Consider the following 14,795-nt stretch of genomic DNA (forward strand, 5'->3'; position numbering starts at 1 on the left):
AAATTTTAATTTCAAAAAAAGAATAGATAAGTGTCTTTTAGTATAAGGAAGTCCCGTGTACAATCTAAAATTCAATTTTAACTGAGCACATGATTCGGGGTATGGTTTTACTTAAGGGGGGGGGGGGGGCGTTTACTTGTTTGCTTTGTCCCTAAATCTGACAATCCTACTAAAGGAAAGAGTTAGACTGGGGACAAGGTGAGTCTGCGATACTTACTAGACACTGATAGGAGAGGTGGACGGGCGGCTACGCACATGAGCCCAGAGTTCAGGGGGCTGGTCTGGCTGGAGATAAATAAGTATCTAGGAGTTGTCAGCCTAATTCTGATATTTTAAGCCCTGAGACTGAATGGCACTGCCAGGAGAAGGAGTGGGGCCAGAGGAGAGACAGAGCCTAGGACTGAGCCCCAGGGCACCTCAATACTTCAACGTCAAGGAGATCTGGAGGACCCAGCAAAGGAGACAGAGAAAGAAAAACCAGAAAGGAAAAAAAGTCAGTAGAGTGTGACATCCTAGGGACCAAATTCCTGCCGGGAATGCAGAGCCTTAGCTGTGGGAAGCCGGGCAAGAGGGTTCAGGTGGAATGTGATGAACCAGGGACTGGTTAGAGTGACTTCAAGAGGGGACGGAGGGAACAAATGGAGATGATGCATCAAGACGATTGTTTTTGAGGAGTTTTACTACAGAGGAATGGAAAGAAACGAGGCAGATGCTGGAAGAGGGGAGTGAGGGAGGTGTGTTTGTTTTTTAAGACAAAGGACTACCAGCACATTTATTGTAAAGGGAAAGATCCAGTAAAGAGCAGAAGGGAGAAGACGGAGGAGAAAGAAAGGAGGGAGGTCCGGGGCTGGTGAGAAGGGGTGGGATTCAGGACACATGTGGAATCTTGAAGCTTGCCAGCAACTCAGAAAAGCCAGGCGTTACCTCCATTTGATGATAAAAGCTGTGTGGGCACAAGTTCCAGGTAAGTCCCAGTGTCTTGGAAGGAAAGCAGTATTCTAGCCTGGATCCTGGGACATCTCTTCCTTCCTACCCACAGCCCCAGGCATGCTGCAGCATGGCTGGAAAGCCCCCATTCTTCCACCTGACCTGCTTCCCAGCTGGTTCTGCCTGCCCCACTCTGCTCAAGGGAAGAAAGAGCCCCTGCCGCACATACACAAATGCAAGGAAACCCTCAGCCAGAGAGGGAAGCCCCTACCTGAGGCCTGGGCAGAGTTTCAGACACTGGGGGAGGCCTGGAACAAAACCAGCCCCTGCCAAGGCCTGGGCCAGAAGAAGTACAGTGCCAGGCTTAGGGCCCGCCACCCCCAGAGAACAGGTGTAGACCCTGAAGGGAGTGTGGGTGGCTGGGGCAGCTTCCAAGCCCTGCTACAACACAGTCTTGCCCTGAGGCAGGGGGCTGGCCTACATGGCCTCCCACACATTCCCCTGCTCTGGGAGCAGGACTTGGAAGTAGGACGGCAGGGCCTCACAGCCTCTTTCTGGAATGGGGACTTGTCCAGATCCCTCCAGAAAAAGCAGAGGCCAGTTGTTGGAGACACTGCCTGATGTCAGGAGGGAGGGGCAGCATCTGGCAAGGTCCGAATGATAAGGAGAGCTCGGCAATAAAATCACCTGGTCACCAGAGCAGAATAACCCGACCACACACAGACCCTGCCACACGCCACCTCACAGACAACCACACATGCACACAACCTCACAAAAGCCTCCCAGCCACCTCTGCAATCATACCCGTTCACAACCATACACCCATATTCCCCATACCCCCCCCCCTTAACACACAGCTACCCAATCGCACTTACCAGACAGACAGTCCCCACACATAACTTTCTGTGCACCCAGCATTTACTTTGCAAACAACAACTGAGTGTCTGCATTCTGGAGAAGCAGCAGGAGTGCTACTGGCAAGCCCGCTGCTCTCTTAGAATGTCAGGGAACGTTCTGAAGCGACACTGCCGAGGAAGTGGATGAGGTGTCAGATGGGGTGCCCAGGGAATACCTCTTTCAGAAGGTGATGAGTGAAAAGCAGTCCGGGCAGAGGGCCAGGCATCCATGCAAAGGCCAGGAGGCTGGACTGAATGTGGTGTGTTTGTGGAGCAGAATGAAAGCCGGTGTGACTGGAGAAGAGTGACCAAGGAGATGTGGGATAGGAGACAAAGCAGGACCAGGTCGTTTGGTGCTTTGTAGTCCAATGTCAGGAGAGTGGGTGTTAGTATAAAAGTAATGGTAAGTCACTGCGAGGTTTTCATAGGTGAGTGACGTCTGATTTACATGATGAAAGCATTACCTTAGCTAGGAGAAACCATGGGAGGAAAACTTTTTCAGTTCTCAGGCTAGGGAAGGCATTTCTAATTATGACCAAACCCAGAAACCAAAAAGATAAGATGGATACATGTGACTGCATAAAAAATATTTTAATTCTGTATGGCAAAAATTCCATATTCAAAGTCAAAAATACAAGTGTGTAACCAGGGACGGTATCTTTTTTATTTGTATCATAGACAGAGGGCTTATTGCTTTAATATATAAAGGGCCCCTAAGAAATCAATAATTTAAAAGGCAACCATCCACTAGAAAAATGGGCAAAGGCAGGAGCACCTGGGTGGCTCAGTTGGCTAACCATCTGACTCTTGATTTTGGCTCAGGTCATGATCTCCCAGTTCATGAGATCAAGCCCCGCATTGGGCTCTGTGCTGACAGTGTCAGCCAGCTTGGGATTCTCCCCCCACCCCCCCACCCCCGCCCTCTCTCTCTCAAAATAAATAAACATTAAAAAAAAAAAATGGGCAAAGGCAAAGGACAGTTCACAGAAAAACAAACAAAATGGATGTTAAGTATATCAAATGATGCTCATCCTCAATCATAATAAGAGAAATGCAAAATAGAAGTATAATGAGATACCACTGGCAAAGATCATACAGTTTGATAATGCTCTACATTAGCAAGGACACAGGGACGCAAGCACTCACGTCTGGTGGCAGCATAAACTGATACATCTATGGAGAGGATTTGGCATTATCTATAAAAATTTAAAAATGAGCATACAACTTTACCCCAAAAATTCCACTTCTAAGAATGTATCCTATGGACCTAATTTTAAAATGTGTTAAGTGATGTTTGTCCAAGCATATTTATTGCAATGGTGTTTATAATAGAAAGTAGGAAATATATGATTGGAAGCAGCCTTACGTTTCATCAGTATGTGACTGATTAAATACATGATAGTACACGTACTATTTAGCTGTTCTATGCACAGAACCATGTGCATAGCATACCCACATTGGGTAAATATCAAAAGAAGAGTATCTATATAGTCGAAGATGCATAGCTGATCTCAGGAAGGAGAAACAAGTAACTGGAAACCTGGTGGTCATGTGGGCAGCCCTGGTCACATAATCTGGGGTTCGGGGAGAAGTCAGGAGTAGCACCACAAGTGTGGGACTCCTCACTGCTGGATAGTATTGAAAGCCCCCAGACTGGATGAGTTCACCCGGGAGAGAAGAGGCTAGAGCCTGGGACATGCCCACCCTGGACACCAGCATGTGGCCTCCAAGGTGCAAGAAAACTGGGAGTGTGGTATCAAGGAAACCCAGGGAAGAAAGCGTTCTGAGAAGGAGGCAGTGGTCACCCTCTGTGTCAGGTGCTTCTGTAGGTCCAGGAGGGTGGGGATGGAGACACGACTGTTGGATTTAGCATCATGGAAATCTGCGGTGACCTTGACAGGGCTGCCTTTGTGACACAGTATCGGGATGGAAACGTTGTTCAAATGGGTTGAAGAGCGACTAGGAGGGAAGGAAGTGGGGAACAGGTTTGCTCTGAGATGCTGGAGAGCAACAGGCCGCAGGGAGCAGATGGCAAAGTCGTGGACCCTCACAGGATGCTCTCATGTTCACACATCCCCCAACACTGGCACATACACAGAAGCACCGAGACCACCCGGCATGGGGTCTCAGCAGTGATGTTCAGGGGCCATGACCCAGTGAGTAAAAGACGGCCTCTGCCCTGTGGCTTTGCCCCATCCAGAAACCACAAGGCTGAGACCTCCAGAGCTGGCTCTGCTGCTTAGCATCTGTATGACCCTGGGTAAGTCACCTAACCTCTCTGTACCTCAGTGGGAAGGGTCACACCTTCCTCCCCACTGTGAGGATGAAATAAAGTCTGCCAGCCATGTCTGGCACAAAGATGTCTCTGAACACGCAATGCAGGGTTAGCCTCTATCGAAATGAGTAGTCGGTAGGGTGACCGTGTAATAGATCTTCCCAGGTTTGGGGGCACTCTTGAGAGTAAGGGGAGGATGTGAATTACACTGGACCACAGGTGGCGAACCCGTACAGTCCTGGGGAAATCCCATGTACAGTCACCCTTGTGTTAACCACACCATCTCTATGTCTCCATCTCTATGGAGACAGCGAGGCCTCAGCCCCAAGGTGACTAAGACCCCAGGGCTCCCAGGGAGGCCAGAAACGCTGGGGTTTCTCCAACAAGGCTGGGAAAGCTCCTTGTCACCGCACACTAATAAATAAGACAAAGCCTCTTTGTCCCCAGAGCCCAGCCCAGCTGCAGGCCCGCCTCCTTCCGCAGTCTCTAGGGCAAGGGCGCTCTCGCCCCAACATCCGACCCCCTCGCACAGAATCCGCCCCTTGTCCTAACTCCAAGCGACCACCTCTGCCCTCACCCCTGGACAAAGGATCCCCCCATCTCCTTTCCAGGCACAGGACTCGCTGTGTCCTTTCCAATGTGGACGCAGAGTCTGCTCCCCACCTTGGAGGCCAAAGAGCCTGAGCCAGGCACCGCCGTGGAGGCTCATCGTGCCAAGAGGGCAGACCCCCAGAGTGCCCCCAAGCAGGGTCCCGGCCGGGCGCCGGGCAGGAACAGAGACCGGCAGGGCGCGGGCACAGTCGCCGTGGCAACGCGTGTGGGCGAGTCATGATTGCAGGCTGTCCTGGGCCACAGCACTTAACAGTTTAGAGTGCCTCCCGCCCCTGATCTCATTGGAGCCTTTGCAACAGCCCTGCCCATGGCCACCGATGCCCCCATTTCCCACATGAAGAAACCGAGGCTCGGAGCAGCGACGAGCCCCTCGGAAGGCCGCCCCGGCAGCGGGTGGCAGCGGGACTAGACGCGGACCCCTTGCGGCCGAGCCGGCTCCCAGGCTCCTCCCCGGCCCTCCCTCCTCCGCGCCGCCCCCCTGGCTGAGCCCGCCGCCGCCGCGCGCCTGGCCTCCACTGCAGAGCCCGGCTCCCGCCCCTCCGCCGCCGCGCGGGGCTCCCGGACGCGGGCTCCCGGTGAGTGTGCGGGTGGGGTGGCGGGACACGAGCGCTCCCGGGCGCCCCCAGCGGCGGGGCCGGCTGAGGAGGGGGGAGCGAAGGAAGGGAGGTGGTGGAAGGGTCTCCCCCAACACCCCCAATGCCTTCTCGCCCCTCGATTCTGGGCGAGGTGGGGGCTCTAGGGGGCTTGGAAGGTTCTGAGACACCCCCCTCCCACGTCCGCAAGCTCCCGAGCTGCCCCGGATGAAGGGAAAGTGGGTGAGGGGAGTGGGGGGAGACGGCAGTGGCATTATAGAGTGTGGCGGCAGTTGGGCAAAGTTTGGTCCCGGGCTGGGAAAAAGAGGATGGCTGGGGGGTGAGGTTGGGGGGGGAGTGTTGGTGGCCGGCTGGGGTAATCAGAACTGGCTCCACCTGTCCCAGTTCTGAGCTTGGAGGGAAATTCTTTGCAGGTGAGTGGAGTCCCTGGGGTGTGTTGGGCGGGACTGGACAGACAGGACCGGAAGGTGGAAGGTGGAAGGTGGGGACCCAGAAGGGGGCTGCACCCAGGTGGGTGTCTGGCGACAGGGCTCCTCTCCTCGGGAAGGCTGGCAGACTGGGCTCCAACCACCACTTCAGTCTTTTTGAGCTCCCACCAGGTCAGTGGCAGGCTGGGGAGGGAATGATCTTAAGATTCTTACAACAGCTCAAGAAAGTAGGAATTCTTTCCCTTTAGAGATAAGGAACGGAGGTCAAAACTATTAAGGGATTCTTGGAAGTCACCTGGCTAGTAAGGGGCAGAGCTGAGGCTGGAATCCAGATGTGACTCCATGCTCAGTGCACATTTCTCTGCTCATCCCCATAAGGCCAGGTCTCAGAGGAGCACGTGGGGGAGAAGAGGGTCTGCAGGGATGGGGTCTTCTGCAGTCACACCATGCTGTTGGAGATCCCTGGAGAAGAGGCATCAGAAGAGCTGAGGTGTTGAGAAGCAAATGTGCCTTCTCCCTCTGGCCAGAGCCCGGAAGTCCTTCCCCCAAGCTACCTTGTCCAGATTGTTCTGCAGGCTACCTACCTGCCCCCACCTCACAGCCCTTCCCTCCAAGCTGCCTCTCTGAGAAGTCAGCATGCATTTCTTTATCACCCAGCACTTACTGAGTACCTACTGTGTGCCAAACACTAGGCACTAAATATAACTCAGTAAGCAAAACAGCGCTGATATTCTAGCGGGGGAGACAGACAATAAATAAGAACCAAAAAATAACAAATACTTTAATTTCAAATGGTGATTAAATTCGAGGAGGAAAATAAAGGAGACAGGAGCAGAGTGACTGGGAGGGCAGGGCTCCCAGACCCAGGGTAATCTGGGGAGTCCTCAGCTATGAGAAGGACCCAGCCATGCAAGGTTCTGGAGAAAGAGCATTCCTGGCAGCAGGAATAATTGCAGAGTCCCCAACTCTCCCCATGTGGCTGAAGCAGAGAGAGGCAGGGTGAGAATGTAGGAGAGGAGGGCAAGAATGTAAAATCTGGGGTTTCATCCTAAGCGTAATGTGATGCTAGTAGAAAGTTTTAAACAAGGGAGTGACACGGTCCAAGTTAGTGGATTCTAGGGGCCCAGGAACAGATGCCGAAAGGCCAGCGAGGAGGCCCTGGCAATAATACCAGCAAGAGTGATGGTGGTTTGGAGCAAGGTGGTAGCAGTAGAGGGGTGAGAGACGGCCCTGCAAGATTTGGACCCACAGGCATCATGCATGCTCAGAGGGGCATCGTGTGCTCCAGGAGCGCCCACATGTGCACACAGGCCCACACATGCACATGGAGACACATGTTCCCACACCCATGGCAGCAGGCAGATACTAGATGTACTCAGGCAGACCCACCCCTCCACACCCTCTGAGTCATCCCAGGACTGGGAGGAAGATGGGTGGTTCTGGGGCCTGAACAAAGTATGTCTCCCCACCACGGAACCCTGGCATCCAGCATGGCTGGGGTGGTTGGGGCTCCCCCAGGCTCTGGCACAGGGAGAGGGATTGTCTCTAGATTTTCCCTGGATCTGGTGTGCCAGGAGCCAAACCACCTACCAGCCCCCACTCACCCCCAACCTGAGTTGTTCTCCCAACGTCACCACCTACTGACTGGGAGACCTTGAGGAGGTTATTTCTCCTCTCTGGACCTCAGTTTCCCCTCTGCAGAATGGGCTTGCCAGGGAGCAAGAAGATCCTCTGCCCTTCTACCTGGACTACCTGGACTAGTCCTGCTAGCTGGACTAAGAATGAAATTAGAGACAGATAAACAAGAGAAAATCTAATTTAATTTCATGTGAATGGGGAATCCACATGGATGTGGAAATTCCAAAGACAGGTAAAAGGAGGTATATATGCCCTCCTGAACTAAAGAGAAGGGAATAGGGGTCTGGGACTTCAAAGGGAAGAAATACAATTCACCAAGGATGAAAATGAGTAAATATTTGGTAAACAAATGTTTGCTGGGCCACTCAGAAACAATGGGATGTAGAGGACTTTGATCAAACAGGCCTTGCCAGGCTCCTCTCTGTCTACCCTCCTTAGTTCGTATAACAATGTAGTTATCTCCGGTGATGGCTCTCTTCCTGGAGCAGGTCCTCTATCTGAATACTTCTAGGCAGTTGAAGGAGAGATAAAGAGCTTTTCCTGAATCTGATGAGCTTTGATTGCTTTTAACTCAAAATCATCTGCATGCCAAAGTGGCCTATCTTGGGGCGGCCTGCCCTTGGCCCCTACAGGCTCATGACCCCACCCTCACAAGATGGTAGCAAGGAATCAGTGAAGTAAGTTGCAAGAACCTGGTCTGGGACAGGCATCCAGCAGAGGAGGGGTAGGAGGTGGTGGAGAGCACAGCCTGCCCCCCCCCACACACCCCCCCCCCGCCCCCACACTGACAGCCTGGCCTGGAATCCAACTGCAGTTCTAAATGAGTGATTTGGCCTCTCTAGATTTCACAATGAGTGGCCAGCATTTATTGAGCACTTACTATGTGTTAAGTGCTTTGCAACGGTTATCTTCATCTGTAAATGAGAAGCATAATAGTATTTACCTCATGGGGTCATTATAAGGACTAAAGGAGATAGTGTTGCACAGCTTTTACCTCCTCGGCTGACCCATAGTAAATGCTCAATAAATGGTCATTGTTATTATCAGCAAATGCACATTCCCTTCCTTCATGCATACAAGCTCTGTGACTTTTGGCAGGTTACTTAGCCTCTCTCTAGGCCTGTATCCTGCCCGTAGCCTGGGAGGAATAATAGTCCTGATCTCAAAGGGTCATTGGCTGATCAAACGCATCTATCCACATAAAGACCCCAGAACAGTGCCTGATACACGGTAAATGCTCATATCAAATGTTACCTATGCGGAGCACCTGGGTGGCTCAGTCTGTTGAGCATCCGACTTCAGCTCAGGTGGTGATCTTGCGATTCCTGGGTTCACACCCTCCCATCAGGCTCACTGCTGTCAGCCTGTTAACACAGAGCCCGCTTCGGATCCTCTGTCCCCCTCTCTCTACCCCTCCCCTGCTTGCAGTCTCTCAAAAATAACAATGAAAAAATACATAAATATATACATACATATATGTGTATATATATGTATATATATACACACATATATGTGTGTATGTATATACATATACACATATATATAACAAAATAACATATATGTACAAAATAAAAAATTAAAATAATAAAAAAATTTTAAATGTCACCCATACATTAAACATGGACTTTTCCTTGCATGCCGTCAGGTGGGCACGGCCCCCGGCACGCCCGCCAAGCACCATGGACTGGAAGACGCTGCAGGCCCTCCTGAGCGGCGTGAACAAGTACTCCACGGCATTTGGGCGCATCTGGCTGTCGGTGGTGTTCGTCTTCCGCGTGCTGGTGTACGTCGTGGCCGCGGAGCGCGTGTGGGGGGACGAGCAGAAGGACTTCGACTGCAACACCAAGCAGCCCGGCTGCACCAACGTCTGCTACGACAACTTCTTCCCCATTTCCAACATCCGCCTCTGGGCCCTGCAGCTCATCTTCGTCACGTGCCCCTCGCTGCTGGTCATCCTGCACGTGGCCTACCGGGAGGAGCGCGAGCGCCGGCACCGCCAGAAGCACGGGGACCAGTGCGCCAAGCTGTACGCCAACGCCGGCAAGAAGCACGGCGGCCTGTGGTGGACCTACTTGTTCAGCCTCATCTTCAAGCTCCTCATCGAATTCCTCTTCCTCTACGTGCTGCACACGCTCTGGCATGGCTTTGGCATGCCACGCCTGGTGCAGTGTGCCAACGTGGCGCCCTGCCCCAACGTCGTGGACTGCTACATCGCGCGGCCCACCGAGAAGAAGGTCTTCACCTACTTCATGGTGGGTGCCTCTGCCGTCTGCATCGTGCTCACCATCTGCGAGATCTGCTACCTCATCTTCCACAGGGTCCTGCGAGGCATAGCCAGGAACAAGCCCCCAAAGGGCCACAGCCTCCCATCCTCCACCAGCCGGGCCTCCACCTGCCGCTGCCACCACAAGCTGGTGGAGGCTGGGGAGCTGGGCTCCGACTCTGGCGACGACAAGAGACACGCGTCTGCACCCAGCATGACCCCCATCTGACCACAGGCTGGGGAGCGACGCTGGAGCTGCCAGTGGGGACAGATGGGCAGTACTGCATGGGGGGAGGGGTCCTACAGGAGCTGGGTGCCCCCACTTTGAATTCGCTAATCTATCCTGTTTCATTTTTGGCAGATTTTTTGAGCACTGGGCACTGTGCTGTCTACCCAGGTATGAGTCACACCCCAGAACTAGGGCCAGCCCTTGGGGGAGACAGACGTCAAAACAAACAAATCAACGACTGAGTGCGAGGGGACCCCCACAGGAGGCTCCCAGCAGAGCTTCCGCCTAACCCAGGAGGGAGTGATCAGGAGAGACTACCCTGAGTACAAAATGTTTGAGAGAGGTGAGAAGGGCTTCCTAGACGAGAAAGCGGCAGGTGTTTGCAGGTGAGATGTTTGCCCTGGTTTGGAAGCACTGGATCAAAGGGAATTTCATTCCCTTGGGAGAAGCACCCAGGTTCTGGGCTGGAAAGGAAGTAGTCTCTAAGTGGGAGGTCCAAAGGCCTGAGGGTGAGCTTGTGAAGGGGAGGAGGAGATGGCTCTGTGACACCAGCTGCTGCTCGAGATACTCGGGTGTCCTCCTGGTCCCCACTGTCCTCAGGGGAAGCCCCCTTAAGCCCAGTTCTGCTCCTCCCAGGCTCAGACAGCTTTTCTGCCGTCTTCTTGCCACAAACGTGCTCAACCTAGTGCCAGCCTCTCAGACTCTGCTGCCAGAGACTCAAGGTAGATGTTCCTTGAAATCAATAAAGGCTGTGTTTTATACAGGTTGGCTCCGTCCTCTATTCTGTACTCCCACCCACAAGACCCTGAGGGCAGGGAAGGTAGCCCTCAGGAGGGCTGTACGTCTGGGGGTGAAGGCAGACTGGGGCTGGGGTTGATCTGGGTGGGGATGTGGGTGGAGCCTACTGGTATATATGTTGTGATTGTAAGTGTGGTCACAAGAGGACGCTGTGCTCCCTCTGCAACAGCGCTTCCCGCGTTTCTAGTGAGAACACTGCTCTGAGCACACACACAATCATTGTTCTCCCCATAGATAAACCACACTCCCTCCTCCTTTATAACCCAATCACCACCATCAACAATCCACGTCCCCACCCTGTGTACACAAATCTCTGTTATTCATACTGTCCTTATAATATGCCACAACAGGATGGTTGTCTCCTCTAAAGGTGGGAGTCCCAGCCTCACTCAAGCATTATTCGGCAGCTCCTTCCATCTGCCCTGAACATTGTTGGCTCACCGGGGCCCTGGCAGGAGGTGGAGACTGCATAGGAGAACAGGAGCTGAACTCACACAGTTCCGAGTCAGGGGAGACAGTAACACACTCGCCTCCTGCAGTAACCAACAGTTGGGGTGGTTCACAGCCCCCCCCCACCCCATCCCCCCAGTACTGTGTGGTGACCTGCAATTTAGGGGACACCAACATTCAAGCCAGACTGGAATGGAAAGCAAAAGGGGGTGCAAGGCTCCACTAATAAGAGACACATTTAGTGACCATCAGAGCCAAGGCCAGGGGCCAGAAATCTAGGAGCAGTGAACCAAGAGCCAATGCAGGCAAGGAGAGGGCAGATCACTATGTCCACAGAACAGGCTGTGGTTCACCTTTGCTCTTTCGTGTGGCTATTAGTGGGGTGGGCAAGCCAACCAAGCTTAAAGGGCCCAGGGTTGGGCTGACACCCACCCCCCCCCCACAGTCTGAATCATAGCTTAACCACTTCATGACCACAGTCACCACGCTGCACCTTGGGCAAGCTTTCAGAACGGCAGTCTTGTCATCATTACAATGTGAATTGCACCAGTCAGGGTCCCAGCAAAAAACAGATGGCACATTCAAACCCAGTAACTTTAAAGAGTTTCCTTGAGGGATATTTTTTCATGTTTATTTATTTTGAGAGAGACAGAGAGAGAGAGAGCCGGTGCGTATGCACATGAACACGCGCGCAAGTTGGGGAGGAGCAGAGAGAGAGAAAGCCAAGCAGGCTCCGCGTTCAGCATGGAGTTCAATGCAGGCTTGATCTCACGACCATGATATCATGACCTGAGTTGAGAGCAAGAGTCAGACGCTTAACCAACTGAGCCAATTTGTTTTAAAAAGTATGCGCATGATCAAGGAAACCACAAACACTACTGCGGTGCCCTGGGGCTTGTACCAGGGTAGCCACAGACTGGGTTGCCACACTGGAGCTGCAAGGATGCATTCCACCCCAGCGACCAAATAAATACCCCAACTTCACTTTCTCATCTCTGCCCTCCTGCCAGTGGCTCCCACTGACACAACCCAACCAGGATCCAGAGAGCAAGGGAGCCAAATGAGGCAGCCAGTTATGGCTCAGCCTCCTGGGGCACAGAGCAGGGTGGAGAGTTGACCCGAGGGACAAAGGGACCATATTCATCCCAGCACTCAGAGCAGTACTACTCCTTGGGTTGCTGTAGAGATGAGACACTGAAGGTAACCCAGCAGTATGGTGCTAATGTGTTCAGTAAATATCCAGGCAGGAGCTTGCCTGCTGCCCAGGCCACAACAAGGCCAGTCCCAGCCTGGCCTGGATGATTGCAAAGGTCTCAGGGAAGGTCTCCCCTGCTTGCTGCCACACATTCCAGCATCTTCCAGGGCAGTTTCAGCTGCCTGGCCAAGGACGGCTTGGAGGCCAGAGCAACCAGAGGACATCACTGGCTAGCTCAGCACAGACTGAGCCTCCAGCCCCAGGCTCCTTCTCCAGGCTGGGGGTGAGGACCGTGGTTGACAGGATGTCCCAGCCCTGTCCTGAGATGTGCCACCTTCGGCCTGAGAGCCTGAGAGCTGTTCTGAGCAGTGCAGCTCACTCTCCTGATCCAGGACACCTGGAGCTACTGTTCACCATCCAGAGTCCCCAGCACACAACGCTGTCACCACAAGGTGGCTCTCATGTCCCCTGGCCTTCTCTTCTCAGGGTACACGCTTCTATCTCCTCCTTCCCCAGCACATGAGCATTCACTGCAAGCCTCCTTCCCTCACGCACATGATAGATTTAGATTTCACGCACACACAGCCTTCACAACCACACCTACTGCACGAAATAACAGCCACCACGCAGCCCAAGCTAAACAGGAGAGTATCTTGTGTCATCACCCTGGTCTCAGCTTCCTATTATGGATTGAATGTTTGTGTCCCCCCAAAATTCATACCTTGAAATCCTAACTTCTACTGTAATGGTATTAGGAAGTGGAGCCCTTGGGAGGTGAAGCCCTCGAGAATGGGATTTGTGCCCTTCGAAGAAGACACAGAAGAGGGAGGACCTTTCTCCCTTCACCACGTGAGGACACAATGAGAAGACAGCCCTGTGTAAACCGGGAAGAGGGTCTTCACCAAGAACCTTTTTGGACTTCCAGCCTCCAGAACCGTGAGAAATAAATTTCCATTGTTTAGGGCCCCTAGTGTGTGGCATTCTGTTACAGCAGCTTGAGCTGAGACAACCACATCATCTCGCACCTGGATTACTACAACAACGTCCCTGCTTCCTGCCCTAGCTCTGGGAAGCAGAAGAACGGAAAGGGGAGGAAGCGGGACTGAGCAACAAGACCTGTTGTGCTGTGTCCATCAGGCAAAGATTGTCGGTTAGAGGCGGTCACGTGGAGTTGGCTGGGCCCTTGACCGCTGCTTGGCTCAGTCACTGCCTGGGGCCACCCCCGAGCTTGGCCACCTGGACAGGTGGAGTGGACCTGAAAGGGCTAACAGCTGGAGGCTGTCAGCTGCCCAGACTCCCACAGCTGGGCAACAAGTCCTGTCCCAAAGGGAGATGTCCATATTCACCGCTCACCCCCACAGTCCATTCTCGGCACCACAGCCCCAGTGATCCTTCACAACCCAGGTCAGGCCGGGTCACCCCCCCTGCCTGCACCTCCTGAGACATCTCACACAGCCCTTGAGGGGCCTCTAAGATCTGCCCACCCCACACTCATCTGTTCTCTCTCAGAATGCACCCCTTCTCGCTCACCTCACTACAGCCACACTGACCTCCTTGCTGCCCTCAAGCAGGAAATGTTCCTGCCAGGCATGTTCCTGCCTCAGGGCTTTTGCACTCTCTGTTCCCTCTGTCCAGAAGGCTCTTTCGCTCCATCCTTTCCTTCAGGGTGCGCATCAAATGCCCGCTGCTTAGTGAGACAATCTCCTCTCTTCTACTCAACATCAAAACTGCACCCTCGGCATGCTCAACGCTCCCTCCCTGCTTTCCACATAGCTTTGTCGCCATCTAGCAGGTTCTGTGTTCTGTCTCCCCACAGCTAGAGTGTAAAATCCACAAGGACAGGGAGTCTTGTCATTCCCTGGTTGGTCTCCAGGGACCACTGACTAAGACAGTGCCACAGCAGCAGGGGGTGCTCAGTAAAAACGTGCTGAATTAATACGTTCATATATGGGGCTGGTACCCTGCTAGGTGCTGGGGATGTAAAGAAGACCCCGCTGCGTGCCCTCTAGGGGCCCTCAGTCTCATGCAGTAAGTGACGCACCCGGGGTGGGAGGAAGGGAAATGGGGTGGGGGGAGGTTTAATCGGTAGAGAGTTTCAGTTTTGCAAGATGAAAAAGTTCTGGAGCTCTGTTGCTCAACAATGTCAATGTACTTAACACCACTACTAAATGGTACATTTTTTAGCGGTTCAGATGGTAAATTTTATGTGGTTTTTTTTTACCACAATTAAAAATATAATTTTTAAAAATAGCCACCCAAAAACCCAAAATAAAACAATGCACCCAGGGGCAATACGTGAGCCACTGAGGGCACCAAGGCTCACCTAACCCAGGGGAGACAGCAAGGGGGCTTCTGGGAGAAGTTGACATAGAGCACAGAAAGACTTGTCGGTTAGGCATGTGAGGGCACTCCAGGCAGAGGGAACGGCATGGGCACAAGTAGAGTGCTCAGAGAACTACAGTAATGGAGTATGGCTCAATCACACAGTGAA

General features: G+C 52.9%; 1 protein-coding gene across 1 annotated transcript; it reads left to right on the forward strand.

Annotated features, from left to right (window-relative positions):
- The first annotated feature begins 5,237 nt into the window (after positions 1-5,237).
- Positions 5,238-10,563, forward strand: GJB3 (gap junction protein beta 3). The gene is made up of 2 exons (XM_042951785.1): positions 5,238-5,285; positions 9,015-10,563. Exon 2 carries the CDS (start codon positions 9,049-9,051, stop codon positions 9,859-9,861), a length of 813 nt encoding a protein of 270 aa, XP_042807719.1. The 5' UTR covers positions 5,238-5,285; positions 9,015-9,048; the 3' UTR covers positions 9,862-10,563.
- The last annotated feature ends 4,232 nt before the right edge of the window (positions 10,564-14,795 follow it).

This window comes from Panthera leo, chromosome C1 (assembly GCF_018350215.1).
Source record: "Panthera leo isolate Ple1 chromosome C1, P.leo_Ple1_pat1.1, whole genome shotgun sequence".
Taxonomy (NCBI): Eukaryota; Metazoa; Chordata; class Mammalia; order Carnivora; family Felidae; genus Panthera; species Panthera leo.